The 15,139-nt window shown below is 36.5% G+C and overlaps 1 protein-coding gene across 1 annotated transcript in view; it reads right to left on the bottom strand.

Annotated features, from left to right (window-relative positions):
- Positions 1-15,139, bottom strand: part of GLMN (glomulin, FKBP associated protein) — an 18,105-nt gene extending 2,966 nt beyond the window's left edge. The window contains exons 1-17 of the mRNA XM_036387490.1: positions 15,056-15,139; positions 14,745-14,853; positions 13,414-13,536; positions 12,827-12,952; positions 11,326-11,445; positions 10,209-10,317; positions 8,750-8,996; positions 8,182-8,281; positions 7,022-7,209; positions 6,485-6,538; positions 5,664-5,694; positions 5,183-5,272; positions 4,603-4,644; positions 4,440-4,513; positions 4,046-4,130; positions 3,170-3,276; positions 1,987-2,050 (exon numbers count right to left, since the gene is read on the bottom strand). Coding sequence (XP_036243383.1) covers positions 1,987-2,050; positions 3,170-3,276; positions 4,046-4,130; positions 4,440-4,513; positions 4,603-4,644; positions 5,183-5,272; positions 5,664-5,694; positions 6,485-6,538; positions 7,022-7,209; positions 8,182-8,281; positions 8,750-8,996; positions 10,209-10,317; positions 11,326-11,445; positions 12,827-12,952; positions 13,414-13,479 — 1,503 coding nt within the window. The 5' untranslated portion in view covers positions 13,480-13,536; positions 14,745-14,853; positions 15,056-15,139. The remainder of the gene's footprint in view (positions 1-1,986; positions 2,051-3,169; positions 3,277-4,045; positions 4,131-4,439; positions 4,514-4,602; positions 4,645-5,182; positions 5,273-5,663; positions 5,695-6,484; positions 6,539-7,021; positions 7,210-8,181; positions 8,282-8,749; positions 8,997-10,208; positions 10,318-11,325; positions 11,446-12,826; positions 12,953-13,413; positions 13,537-14,744; positions 14,854-15,055) is intronic.

Below are 15,139 nucleotides of genomic sequence, written 5' to 3'. Positions count from 1 at the left end.
CTGTGCTGGGAGGAAAAGAGAAAAAAATAATTCAGACTCATGCATTGAAGCATGAACAGCATTGTGATGGGTATTTTAGCTCCTCTTCCTCTCCCCTACATTATTTGTTGATTGGCTGATGAAGCAGTCAAAAAAAAAAAAGGTGCAGAGGTAGGGAGGACCAAGTGTGTAGGCTGGTAACTACAGCAATGGAAATGCACATTTTCAGCTTGTTCCTGTAAGCAAAGCTGAAAGAATCTGGATGTGTTGGAGGGGAGGTTTTAGGCCCTTCCTCAGGCTAGAATCTCTACAGCAAGGAAATGGCAGTTGTAGGCTCCTCTCAGATAATTCAGCAGTAAAACAGAACAAATATTCAAATTCACATTCCTGAATTAACACTGTATTGTGGTGTCAAATGAAAGTTGTGATAGTAGCATGCTTCCCAATTGTCTATATTGCATTTTAAAAGTACTGTAGGAATGTTACTGGATATGCTACTCTCCCATCCTTCAGCAAGGCAGCCACAGTGACAACAAAATTCTCCCCAGTGTGACATGGGCAGAAAGGAGTTACAATAATGGCATTCAGGAAGCAGGAGGTGCAAGGGGAAGATGCTCAAAACCAAGGCTGTTCAGGGTTACAGAGAGGAAAATAAGCTTGGGTTTGCTACAAACTGCTGTAGAAGGAAACAAATCCAAAGACACAAAGGCTGCTTTGTATATAGGAGCCATTTATACAACTCCTTTCTTCAGGCAGTATCCTCAAAGGGCAGAATAAGGACAATAAAAATAAGAATTTTCAATTTTAAATACAGTGAATCCACTAACAACAGTGGAAAATTCACTGATTTTTAATACTAGATGACACAGTTAACAGTTCAAATAAGAACAGTAATTACTTCCACCAGAATGTGGTTTAAAAAAGGAACTTTCTAGAAAAATTGTTATTTTTAAACTTGATTAATGAAAATGCTTGCTACACAGCAATCAAAATATCTGAACTGACATGGAAGGAGGCATTTTCTTTCTGCCTCACTTGCACTGTATGAAGAGAGACAGGGCAGAAGTCAAGAAGAACTGACAGAGGCTAAATTTAAGGGAAAATCTTCAGAAGATGTGATGCTATTTTTTCCTCAAACTGTATGGACATTCTTTTTGCCAGGTACTAGACAGCACTGTTAGAACAGCTGAGTGCTACTATGTGTAGGTTTTTATTAATAATAAAAGAGGAATTCTTACTTTTCTTACAAAGCTATGTATTTACATGTAACTGAGGAGACCACTATGAGTACTTAAATAGTAATCACCCCTTAAATATGACAAACAGATACAGTTTACCAATATTAACTAGTAAATAAATAGTAAAATAACTAAATAAATAGTAAATTTAGTAAAATAACTAAATAAATAGTAAATTAGAAATGCACCCACTGAAAGCTATTTTTGCTTTTCATTTTCATTACAGTTTCAGCAATCAGTACTAGTTATTTCACTGTTATTCTAATTAGATTAGTAACATTATTGGGTACTTACAAAATTTATTCCTAGATAAATTTTCAAATTAGTCTAAAAGTAGATCAGATTTTTTTTCTGTATTTTAGAAAACAGTAGATGATATTATTGTGTTATTATTGCTATAAAGATATCCAGTTGGTGGTTTGAGGGATACCAGCAAATAAATAAGCAAAAATAACAATTTTTTCATGTGAGAATATTTGTTGGGTATGTGATTTTGTGGTGACATACTCTATTGTTATGGATATAGATCAGTTCAACAGGCAGAGTAAAAGGATTAGTTGGTTTATAGGAACAGTATCTATGCAAACAATTTCATCAAACAAAGGCCCATATCACATATTTCCTAATGTCTTAATAAAAGCATCACTTCTGGGGAACTAACCATTGCAAAGAAAAATGCAAAACCCACGTTTTTTGAATCAAGGATAACAGTGTTCATGTGAATCCACCTCTCAGCTAATCAATCATGTTCAAATCAAATAGTACGTACTTGATTGTCACTTTCACAATCCTTAATGACTAAGTACCTCAGCAGATTCAGTGATGCCATAATCCTGTGAATTACAAACAGACAGATATCTCTTACCAGGATGGTAATTCTTCATTGTCCATTAGGCAGATATGCTGTTATGGAGAACCCATCTATACAAAAAGCAAGCGCCCATGTTTTGAGCAGCACAGCTCCACCTAGAGCACCGTGGGCAGTGATGTCCATACTACAGTTCACACTTGGCAAGTAAAACTGAAACTGCCATCAAATTGCAGAGGGCTGGTGATTGGGAGGGAAAGAATCCTCTCAAGAGACAGAGCCTTAGCACAGGATTTAGAATATGTATCACTGGTGAGCCAAAGTTGATTTGAAACTAGTGTGACAGTTTTCTTTATTACTGTACTGAATTTTTACTTTTGAGGGTGCTTTTTAAAATAATTTTTTTTGCTTTTGTTTTACCATACTTTTGAGCAGATTATGAATTGTTTTTTTTCAGATAACAAGTACAGTTAACCATCATACTTCTGGGCTCTTTAAGCAGGCATGTGTCCATCTGGACATTATCTCCCCACTGATTTACAAGCACAAGCAGCATCATATTACTTATCATATAGGAAGACCTATCCTATATACACAAGATTTTTCAGACACATTTCAGTTGTTTGTTCTTTTTTAATGCAATTATTTACTGTTCAGGTAGATCTGTAATCTTACTCATGAGATTCTAGATTCCCTGTATCAATTTGTGAAACTGCCTCAAAGATGCCTTGCACTGTAGGTTGCATCTAATTATTATTCCCCTGTATGATATCAGATACCACACCCCATTGCTTTCATTCCTTCAGCTGCTTCTGCAGAGAGCTGACAAACCATACATTCCTGAGGAAATAATGCTTTACCCACTGGTTATGGCATTTCACATCTGAAGCCTTACATCCCTGGGAACGGAGGAGGACATGCTTTTTTACTGTTAAAAATTAATGTGATAGCATTGTGACATTCTTCTACACAGAGCTGGTTAAAATAAGTGACCATTTCCATTTCTAGCTGCAAAACCTTAAAATACATTGGTGTTGTCACCTCATTAATTACATGACAGCATACATTACTGTAGTAAGGTAGTTTAAAGTCTTTTTTAATAATGAAGAAAGAAGAAAAGCTTGTAACTGTGATTCCAACTCACCTGTCTGAGTTTTGCAGAAGATCAGTCTCAGCACCTTCTGGAAGGGAAAGTGCTAAATCTAGAAGGGAGATGAGGTGATGTCCTGTAAACCAAATGTTGTCATAATCCTTATGAAAAAAAAAAAAAAAAGTTCAGCTGAGTACAAGATTTAGCTCTTAAATACTGTAACAATAACTTGCATAAAACAGAAATGTTTAAAAAAAAAAAAATCAAACCCTGTAAGAAATGTTTTCTAATATTGACCTGTGAGTGAAGTACACAAAACAGCCTCTTCATAATTTTAATTTTTTTTGTCAGCCAGGAAAGAAATGGAAGAAATGTAGTAAGATAATTCTGAAACTGCATAGTAGAAAGTTAATCATATAGTTTTAATTCATTTTCCCAACTTTCTGGTATAATTATTATAAAATATGAGATTAAAATGGCTTTGATCTAGCCCAGCTCTTCCTGATGGATTTATCATTTGCAAAGCACTCATAATAAAATGCTGACTGTCATCATAAAAGAAAAAATTAATAATTCTATCTGAACTGTAATATTTGAATTATATTTTAAAAATGAGCAACTGTGGGGATAAAACAATATACTGAGCAGTTTCACTTTAGGAGAGATGTATTTTCAAGCACAGAAAAGATAGTAACTTCTTAGAAAAATACAATAAGATACTGCAATTAAAAATACAACTGTAAAATTATAATCTAAATATGCATACACAGAAAAAGCCAAAGTTTTTAATAAAATTTTCTAATCTTCTGTGTCTTTTCAAAGTGCATTTTTTTAATGTACCACTAGAAGTTTAAGCTGTAGACATTTTCTCAATATCATACTGACAGAATTTTGAGAAGACAACTTGGTCTTTATTAGTAACAGCCTCACCGTTAATGCTAAGTGAATCTGATCCTTTATATTTTTAATAATGTATCCTTCCACACCAGCATGGTTGCTTGTCTTCAGTAAACACCTTCAAACAAACAAAACAAAGACATGGTCTCTTTAAAGCTGCCCATAGAGTTAGTGAATGTTATCTCAGTTTTGAGCTAAGTGGGAGTTTTACCACAGAAGAACAGTATGGCTATGTAACCTTTAAACACTGGCTTACATAAGACAGCTAATTTTATATGAGGCAATTGAAATTCATGATTTACCAAAACATTAACATCATAAAATTCATGTGGCTTATCAGATGGAAATTGTCAGAGATCAATGTATCGATGCAATTAAGCTGCACCAGGGCTGATATCACACAAACTGCAGTAACTTGGATGCTTACCTGAATAATGTGTATTTTCCTTCTGTATCAAACTTGTCTATGAACAACTGCAAAATATTTAAACTCTTCTTTCTCTAAAGAAAACAGAAACGTTTCAGATGAATTCTGAAAAAATTAACTCAGCAGCCAGAATCCAACTGATTCTGTAGGCCATTTAACATACCATATGCTCCATGGGACAAAGGGTCATAATTTTCACCAAATCCTGCAGTCAAAGAAAGGAAATACAGTTTATAATTACATACAGATTATTACGTTACATCACACTGACTAAAATCTACTCAAGGCTTTAAAAAAACAAACCAAACAAAAAACCCACAGAACACTTGGGAATGTCCAGGGAATAGAAGATGCTCATCAGAGAAATGCATGCTTGCTTCAGTGGTCAGAATCCCAGGGCTGATCTGCAAGAACACTATTCTTGTGCTGCTGGTTCCAGGCAAGAATGTAGCCAAGGCTGGCAAGGAGACAAAAACGAGCAAGCACCACCTTCCACCTAAATCTGTGCCCACCTGCACCTTCAGTGACCTGCACCTACACTGGGTGTGCTTTAATTGTCACTGGAACTTCATGCTGCAGCAGGTAGCAAAGACAATTCTGTATAGCCAGACACTGAAGCTTTCAATTCAAGAGCACAGGTGTGTAAAGGTCCAGTAGGATGCCCTCTTCTCAAACAGCCAGAGGACAGCTAGGTATGATTTCTAATCAAACTTTGAAGACTCCTGTACACTGCTTCTTATTACCTGAGGTACATTAATAAAGCCTCTGAGTTCTAAATAGTGATGGAGAAGGCTGTTATCTTCCATTCTCAATAAACAGCTCTCAAAAAGATCCTGCAGGGGCAGAAAAGAAAAGAAAGATGTCAACAGTATGCAGACATACAGGACATTAATCTAACAGCTTAATATTTCATGGCTAAAACAGGCTTCACTCAGAAACACTCATTCAGATAAGCAGCTGCAATTAATTATAGGTGATAGCTGTAACTTAAACATTTATGCAGGACTGTGAAGTTCAATAAATACAGGCATTTGTATGACTGAAAAATACTTAAGCCTCAAAATATTTCTGGAACTATTATCTGAACTATCACTTATACCTCTCCTAGAAGGACAAACCATTCCTTTTTTTACCATTTTTACCATTTACCAAGTTTTACCATTCCTTAAATTGAAAAAATAAAACATTCTAACGTCAAAAATTTAATTTCAAAAAGCAACTTACAAGTCCTTTAGATAATACAGATTCTTCCGTTCTAGAAAAAAAAATCAGATTTAAATTGTGAATTAAAAAGACAGTTGATATTTCAGAAGAAATAGTAGAACAGAGGTCAACAAGAACTTGTCCCACAACAATTTTCATTCCATTTTTTAGATATAGAATCTTTGTTACTCTTCCCAAAGATTTTTAGAATAAACTTGCTGATGAGAAATTGAACATTAGACTCATCTCTTCACAGTCAAAAATGACTTTTTTCCCCTCAGTATTTATACCTGCACCAAAGCAGTGTCATCTCCCACAGGTATTGAGACACTGATTACCAAAGAAAATTAAATTACAAGCAGGCAGAATGGGAAACTTGCCTTCCATAGCAGTGCTAGAAGCTATTTGGTAACACTGCTGCTTATGGAGGGTGAAATAATCACAATATATAGTAAAGTTTGGTTGCCTTTAGAAAGTCTGACCTTTAATCATTTTGCATATCATGTCAGAATACATAAATATTTTTACAATAGTTGCCTTTAGTAATAATTATTTTAGAAGGGCAAGTAAGTATACACTCTAATTATTCTGCATGTATTTAAACTACTAATTTTACATTTTCAGAATAATGTTTTTAAAAATGTTATCACAATACAAGATGAAAACAATACATAAATGTTTAGACAACTTCTGCTTCTTAGTAAGGGAAGCCATATTATAGTGAAACTTGCCATTTTAATACTGCAGTTCATAAATCTCCTCTGAACTTATCAATATTTCAAATTTGTTTTTATGAGTTACTGTAAAAGATCACATTCACTATCTAGACCTGCAAACCCTACCTTTTCAGCAGCACTTCAATATGTGTCATATTGCACAGCAGAAGGTATGAAGGACTAGAAGAGAAGAATCCAGCTACATTAAACTGCATGAGCCATATACATTTGCACATAATTAATATATTTGACAGGATTAGTACTCTTAAAAAATTACAATCTCTTTCTAAAATTATTGATTTTTAAATAGACAAAAAATTGTAAGTCAAATCACTGTTAAGAACTCTTTTGGGAAAACTGGCTATAGATATGTAAATGAACAATTAATACACATTAATTTTCAGCACGTGACTAATCATAGTAGTTTCTTTTAAAGGACAGCTCATCTAAAATTAAACTACACCAGACTAATCTGCAGGAGTATGTTCTTTATGTAACATAAGTTACATAAAATATAAATGCTTAAATGTTGACATAAAATTAATACTATTGAAATACAGTTTTCATCCATAACTATTCACAAATAAAGTTCTCTTCCGCTCAGAAAAAATCTTCAAAGTACAGACTGGCGATAAGCAAGAAAGAATTTTAGGTTTTTCTTACCTAAAAACCACTGGAAAGCATTCAACACCAAAATGCTGAACAAACATCAGGTATGACAGACATGCCAAAGAATCAGCAGAATTCTTTCGCTCTATGTCTGCAAACTCCTGATTCTCCCAGTGTGGACTTTTGCCTTTACGATGTACAAACACTAAGGGTATCAATTCTCCTACATTCCACAAAATGTCCTAAAAAATAAAAACACATTTCCTATAATTGCCTTTAAAGTAACTGTATGCCAATTAAGTTTTAAAGCTCTAACTGTATTTACATACATTCTCTTCTACAGCATGGATGTAAATTAATATAAATGTTACGTTTGTAATATATAAATATGTTGTATTTATGATATATGCATACAAACACACACAAAAAATCCTGGAGGAAAAAGAACTAGTGTTAGAAAAATGTTACACACAGAATTTAGCAAAAGAGAGAATGAAGACCACCTGCAAACTCCTAGTTCAGCTTCCTTATCCCCAGTGCTACGAGTAACAACAGATTCATGAAAACATTATGTTACAAAATCTCTGTGTTTCTCAGATCACAGAATACTCAGTACTTTGGTTTTTTCTCACTAATCAATATGGAACACAACATTCAGCTGCTAAAGGCAAGCCCTGATTTAAAGTTAGATTTGCTTTGTATGGCCTTTCTTTCCCATGATGCACAACACAAGAACCCCTGACATTTGTACATCAGAAATACTACAGGGGTTACCCCCTCACACACTCCATGTGGCTGAGGACATAGTGTAACTCCTCTTGAACATATTACAGAGAAATGGGGAGATCAAGGTCAGCTCACTATTCTGGAGTTGTCCAGACCTAACATCCAGGATGGCACACTTTGGAAAATTAGGATTATGCACCATGTCATACAGCCTAAGCATGACTTCCTGCCCTTAGCTTCAGCTCTCACTACCTACAGCCATAAACAGAAGTTTACTGAGAAAGAGAAGAAAAGCTGATTCATAATTAGCATTAAAAACATGGTTTCAGACTGTGCCCAACAGGAAAGGCAGCATATACCTTCCACAGCCCATTAAGTCACCCCACTAACCAATACAGAAATCAAAATGAGCACTAGAACAAATGACAGGCAGCGGTGAGCTGGACCACTGGTTCTGCACACACTGTAATCAATTCCACTGCGCTCACCGTAATTTCAATTGCAAAATGCCGAAAAGGATGTTCTTCAATGCCCTCAAGGTGTTCAAGCTGAGCTGCCAATAATGGGTATTTCAGGCTTTGCATACAGCTGGAAAAGAAAGGAGTGGAATAAATCACCAGTACAGTCATAAATACAGACTATGATAGTGTCATTGATGACCAAGAATAATGCCTATTTTCATATCAGCTGCTGCTATTCAAGGTATTCCAAGGAGAATCAAGAAATAAAAACCCAACATCTCCTGTAGAAGCTTTACTTAGATTTCACCTCCAGACTATGATTGTTCTCACTGTTGGAAATTTGAGGAACAGAGGAATACCAACTCAGCTTCACAATGCAGCAACTAATAGTTCTTTACCATTTCCCTCTACTAAACAGAAAGAATGAATATATAAGATCTATTTAGGGGTTCTTTATCAAAATCCCACATGAGTTAGATATGTTGGCAGCATTGTAAAACACTAAAAGATTATTTATTTGCTACCTATATAATAAATGTCTACTATTCATTTTGTTAAGTTACAGGAATATATAGCACAGACATAAAATGCTCACAATTTTATTAATTCTTCTTTCAGCTCCATGTCATTGTATTCTGATGATTTTTCCATATTTTTAACAACTTCATTCACAAAAGGTTTAGCAAAGTCCACCACTGCATTACAACATTGACAGAGACCAAGTTTATCTTCTTGTATTTGTTGTTTTGTATAAGGTACAGGTAAGGGAGTGAGCTGATTCATAATCATGGCCAATGACAAACCCACTGAGTAGGCCTTCTTGTTCTGAAGTTTCAAAAGCACTGGGGAAAAGAAAATAAAAAAGGGGAAAGAAGAGAGAACATTTTGAGACATTAACTTATTACTAACTCAGTAGAGGAAAACATGAAGAAAAACAACGTGACTAGGAAAAAAACCATTTTGTTCTCAGAGAAGGGGAGGGACTGACACCTGAAATCACATGAGCAAATCCAGCAAGACTAAACATCATCACCTAGTTCAATATACTGTAGTTAACATGGCCATGTATTTGCAAATAACAGATATTAAATCTGGCACACATTTCAATGTTCTTTCTTTCTCCACAGCACCAGGATGAGGACTAAAAAAATGTTTTCTAGAACTGGGCTAAGTGAAGTGATACATATCTGACCCGGAAAATGCATTTATTACTTGACTCCTTTTGTGCTTGGCAAAACCAGAGACAACAGCCCAGTTTTTCTGCTGAGAACTGACTCTGGTTTTTACTCCATGGCAAAAATAACAAGACACTCTTCCAGGCTGAGGAAGCAGCACCAGAGGCTCTCCATTTAACTGGACTCAGTGCAGACTAATTGCAGATTGGCTATCCAAAAAAGTCACACATTTCTCTTGTTAAATTCTAACATAATACAATAACATGTCCTGGAGATTGCTACAATCAGACTTCAACTTGATACACAACACTTCATTTCATCTCATCTAAGAAAACAGAAACTACTGCTTGTTACCTACTCATAGAGTGGCCAAACCCAACATTTTAAATTTTCATATGTAAGCCAGAATAACAATCCCCCCTCACCAATAAAGTATTTCAACATGCTTCAATCAAAATTATAATTTTTTAAAGTTTTATACTTTAAAAAATAGAATTGTATGTTTTAAAAGTCAAATAATGAAGAATTTCGCAAATCCCTGTGATTCCTTATTTCTCCAACAAAAGTAGGAGTGCTTTACACCTCTAAAGGACCTCTAAAGTGCTTTACACCTGCCGAAGGACCACATTCTTGTAAATGATGAAAAATAGCTGAATATTGCTTTTTCAACTGATGCTATTAGTTCCATCTAAAATGTTTTTCTAACAGGCCAATATAAGTATGAAATTTAGGCCTTGTGTTATTTTACAGAGTATAATAGACTGTAAAGCTTGACAGGATGGATTTATTCTGAAGTCATTCCAGCAAAGGCTAAACTAAATTGATAAATAAATGAGAAAATAATTTAATTCAGAAATCACATGATAGACAGAATCCCACCTGTCTGCAAAGGCTGAAGCAATAACATGACAGTTTGACACACTTGCTCTCCAGAGGTCTGCTCAATCTGCTCAAGTAAACCCAAAAAAAGTTCCTTTGGATTGCAGAGCTGGAAGAGAGGAACAATGCATATTTTAAATAACAATGGTCATAATGAAAAAATAAATCACATGCAATACAGAAGTTCCTGAATGTCAAGAGAGAAGATCTGAACATCCAGGATAAGATTTAAGAAAACAAATATGAAACAGTAAGTACATGCCTACAATTAACATCTACTGTAGAGCATATCTGTTGTACACTTTCATATGAGCTGAAAACATATAATAGTAAAAACTGACACTAAACCTGATTTTAATGGGCTGTAAAAACCTCACAGTACCTTTGCAAAGTAATCCTTCGGAGCAGAGAGAGAAGTAGAATTTGAGTGTGAATTTAACTCAAGCTATAAAGTTTGCAAGTTGCTTTTGGAGTGCATAAATGAAAGAAAATGAGTCTTTTACAGGTTTAAATACTCCATCAGAATCATCAGGTAATGTTTCTCCTATTGAGGAAGGGTGAATGATTTAAGGAAAAGACTTTTCCAAGTGAATCATAGAATAGAGAACAACAAATACTATTCAGACAGAGATAAGTGGAAAATGGCAAGGTCCTGCAGAATGGTTTTGAAACAACTAAAGAGAGAACATGAAGGGAGAAACCTTGAATTAGATACTAGAAAACACATTTAGCAACATACTGTAAGTTTTACTCAAGCTAGCTAACTCAGGTAAGGTTGTGTCCTTCAGATCAACTTAGCTCATTTTCATGTGAAAACCACACCTCTGATGCTGAGCCTACCACTTCCAAACAAAGAGTCTTACCCACTGAACGTGCACCATGAATTCAGAATTCTCTCTACCTTCAAACTGAGGTGAGGGAATGTTAAACTAAGAGCAGCTTACCCAAGTAGTGATGTAGATTCATTATGCAAATATTGTCAGAATCAAATTGTATAAACATGTTTGTGTAACCAGCCTTTGATGTACTAGTTTCATGGATTAGTGATCAAGCACCCCTTTTTGTGCAGAACTTCCCTAACATTGCTGTCTCATAACCATGTATTTCAAAACCATACCTGTGCCAACTGATCTAGTATCCTCAGGCAGTGTTCTCGCTTATCATCTTCTTGTTTATACATAAAAATACATCTAACAAGAGGAGAAATGAGATTCCAACCCATATTCTTGATGATAACCTAAAAACCAGATATTCAGAGAATAAACCAAAACTAGATGTCTTTTAAACCCAGAAAGATTGTATACATAAAGACCAAAAGCAACAACAGATCAATGTCCTGGTTCTAACTATTACTGCCACTGTCATTGAATCTTTAGCAACTGTTACCATTATTTGACACACATTGTATCCTCTGCCCATACCTACAAACACAGCGACGTATTTTGTATCGTTTTCTTCTAATTATTGACATGTCAATATATACTTCTAAATGTCCATGACAATACATTTAAAACAGGACTGAGCAGAGGAGTTGTGCTGAAAGAACACTTGGACAAATTATTCATGAGGGGACTGAGACTTTCAGTTGTTACTCCAAGCTCACAAAATTCAAAACCAGATTGTGAACCCCATGTAACATTGCTAAAATATTCTACCTTTCACTTTCTGAACTTCCTATTTATCTCTGTTCAATTTGGTATATTGTTTCAGTATCTCTAATGCCCACAGACATTAGTATTTCAAATTAGCATCAGCCTAGTTGGCTCCTATAATTGGCCAATATTATTATATCCATTTCTGGTAGGCTGACCCCCAACAGCAACTAAGCACCCCTCAGCTCCTTGCTTGCTCTTGTCCCTCAGAGGGATCAGGGCGAGAGTCAAAAGAGCAAAACAGAGGAACTCTGAAGATGAGATAAGGCCAATGTAATAAGTGAAAGAGAAAAGACAGCAGAGCACGATGGGGAATGCTGCAGATCAACTCCCACGAGGAGAGCAATGCCCAGCCAGCCTCCAAACAACAGCTGCTTTGGAATGGGTCCCCATCCACATGTCTTTACTGCTGAGCACAGTGTTGTATGGTATGGAGTATCTCACTGCTTTGGGGCAGCTGTCCAGCTGGGCCTCCTCCCAAACTCCCTGCTTACTGGGGGCAGAGGGAGAAAGGGAGAAGGCCTTGATGCTGCACACGCACTGATCAGCAGTAGCTGAAACACTGGTGTATTATCAGCACCTTCTTGGTCACCAATCTAAAACACAGCACTATGCAGGCTGCCATGAAGAAAGCCAACTGCATGCCAGCTGGACCCAGTACAGCACCTGAAATCCCTGTCCTGTGGAAGTGGGACACTGTCTGTTTCTCCTCATTATGCTTTCCTGCTTCATTTTCTCTCTGCTTCACTCACAGAGAGTTATTAATGGCTTTGTTAAGATTACCATGGCTTGGGTTTCTGTGAGCTACCTGAACACAGAATTATGTGCACTTAACACAGAGCAACTCATTAGCTATTCATATGTACAGCCTTGCTCCACAGAGAAAGTAGCTTTTCCCTCTTAATAAGCAGTTTTATATTTAATGATGTTAATAAACACTAATATGTAGTGCAAACTTAAACTCACCTTGTTTTTCTCATTTTGAATTACTTCTAATAACTGAGCTGCATATCCATCTTCCAAACACTTCTGACCTGCTACCTGAAACAGATTAAAATCTTCTCCTTTGAAATCAGCTTCTTCCAGAATTTGCTAGAAAGAAAATATGAATGTTTAACTCCATACTTATCAAAGTCAATTAAGAAGTAAGAAAATCCATGCTTTCATTTCAAAATGAAATGTAGTATCATTGTAACTTTTATACATTTTCCACATATTAAAAAAGCTACCAAGTTACTACAGAAGACAAGGCAGTATTTCAATACCACTAAGTCTAGACTACAGCATTCTCTTTGGAAGATGTGTTTTCTACAACTACCAGCTTTTGTTCCTAGGTACAAGACCAATTCCATCTCCAAGAAGCAGAAATAACCAAGCATCTTGGGATAAGCACCACAGAGAAGTCAATGAAACATGGAGGCTGAACTCAGCTGCCTCATGAAGAGTTCTAACAACTGACTTGTCTTTTGAGGGCATTTTGGCTTTAATTCTAATGTATGAAAAGAAATCACACTACTGACACTTGTTACTTCTAAGGAAAGAAAACTACTTACACATCTTTGTATTATGGCTTGAAGTTCATCAACTGCCATTACAGTTTGACTGTGTTCTTCTGGCATGAAAATTTATTATAAATTAAGAGGGGCAGTATTATATCACACGACTTAAAACAGAGGCTGAAAAATAATCACATTATCAAAAAAAAGTTAATGGAGGAATAAGAACAATCTAGACAATATTAAGACTACATAATTAGAATAAGGGAAGATTCATTTTTACAAAGTATATTATTCTACTCCCCATATCTGCAGGAGACAGAATTACAGACAGGAAACAACCTGTATTCTCTGTACAGGGAAACAATTTTTCAAGTACTGTCTGGGTCATCTTAAGAAGTGTGAAGGTTTCAGTGATACATACATGGAAAACTGCAGCTCACACAGAGCAAGTGTGCACACCCATGACACACTACACTTTCTGTGACTATTCTGACCAGAGGAGCTTCTGCTCAGCCCTGACTGGAACACACTAACCCGATATATGTGAAGGCACTGATCCAAACACCATGCCAGTTTATAGCCACAGTCCAGTCAAGATTACATATGCAGTTTCATTTATTTTTTTTCTAGTGTCTAGGCTGGACTAGTTCAGTGGATTTTTATCTCTAGGTATTAAAATTTAAAACCTTCTTGCTAAAAGCAACAAAGTTCTACACTTGAGTAATGTCAAGTACATACCAAGTTTTACGTAGCCAGGACCATGAATTACAAATACAATCAAGCCTGGTTATCCTATGTGATCTATCATAGCAGCAGTCATAATCTTTATGGTTTTAAGTAATGCCATGGGCCTAAACCTGGTTATATGATCACTATGACTGTCAATTACCCCTACACCTGGTTAACTAGATAACTATTCATCAAAACACAGGCGTCTCCATGCAATGTCCTCAGCCTTTCTTCTTATGTTTGACCGAATGTGGTGGGCTGACACTGGCCAAACACCAGCTCACCTACATGAGACAATACACTGATAAAGAACCTATCTAGATGCTCACAAAGGGGGACAACTCACAAAAGCTTAAAAGGCATCTGTGTGTGACTTTCTTATTCAAAGAATAAACAACTCACTTTCTATTTTTCACGGCCCATTTTGACATCTGTATGTCACTGAAACCTATCCTTTCCAGCCTGTCATTTTAACCAGATCATTACCACATACTTTCTTATCACACGTTGTACTATTTAAGCTTTTTATTTTACAGAATGTTACTAATCCCACCAAAATAATTTAACATACTTTCGAACGCCAGTACTGTTGCATTTTCAGCCCTCAGTAACTTCACAATGTACTTACAGCCTGGAAGCGCGCCCCAAGCACCCACCGTGTGGCAGGGATTTACTGGCTGAGCTCGCAGATGGTCTCCGGCCTTAATACTTAATCCGGTTTCCAGCTGAATCTTTTAGGAGGTTTCAGCGGCAAGTGGACAGCATCTGAATCATGTGAAACGTTCTATTAATACTCACCAAACTTCCTCCTAATAAACAGATACCCCGGCCCCTTCTCTGGGCGATACAACACCCAGGCTGGGACGAAAAGGCTGCCAGCCTCAGCCTGTAAACACACGGCTGAATGAAAAGCCACAAGGGCACGGCACGGCACGGCACGGCACCGCACCGCACCGCCTCACCTCACCTCAGCCCCTGCCAGAGGAACCCTTCAGCTCCGCGCTGCCGCCTCTCCCGGCACCGAGAGCGGCACCACCGCGCCTCGCCTCAG

The sequence above is a fragment of the Molothrus ater genome, chromosome 9, assembly GCF_012460135.2.
Source record: "Molothrus ater isolate BHLD 08-10-18 breed brown headed cowbird chromosome 9, BPBGC_Mater_1.1, whole genome shotgun sequence".
NCBI lineage: Eukaryota > Metazoa > Chordata > Aves > Passeriformes > Icteridae > Molothrus > Molothrus ater.
Note: the sequence above shows the minus strand (reverse complement) of the source record. Positions and strands in the feature narration are given on the sequence as shown.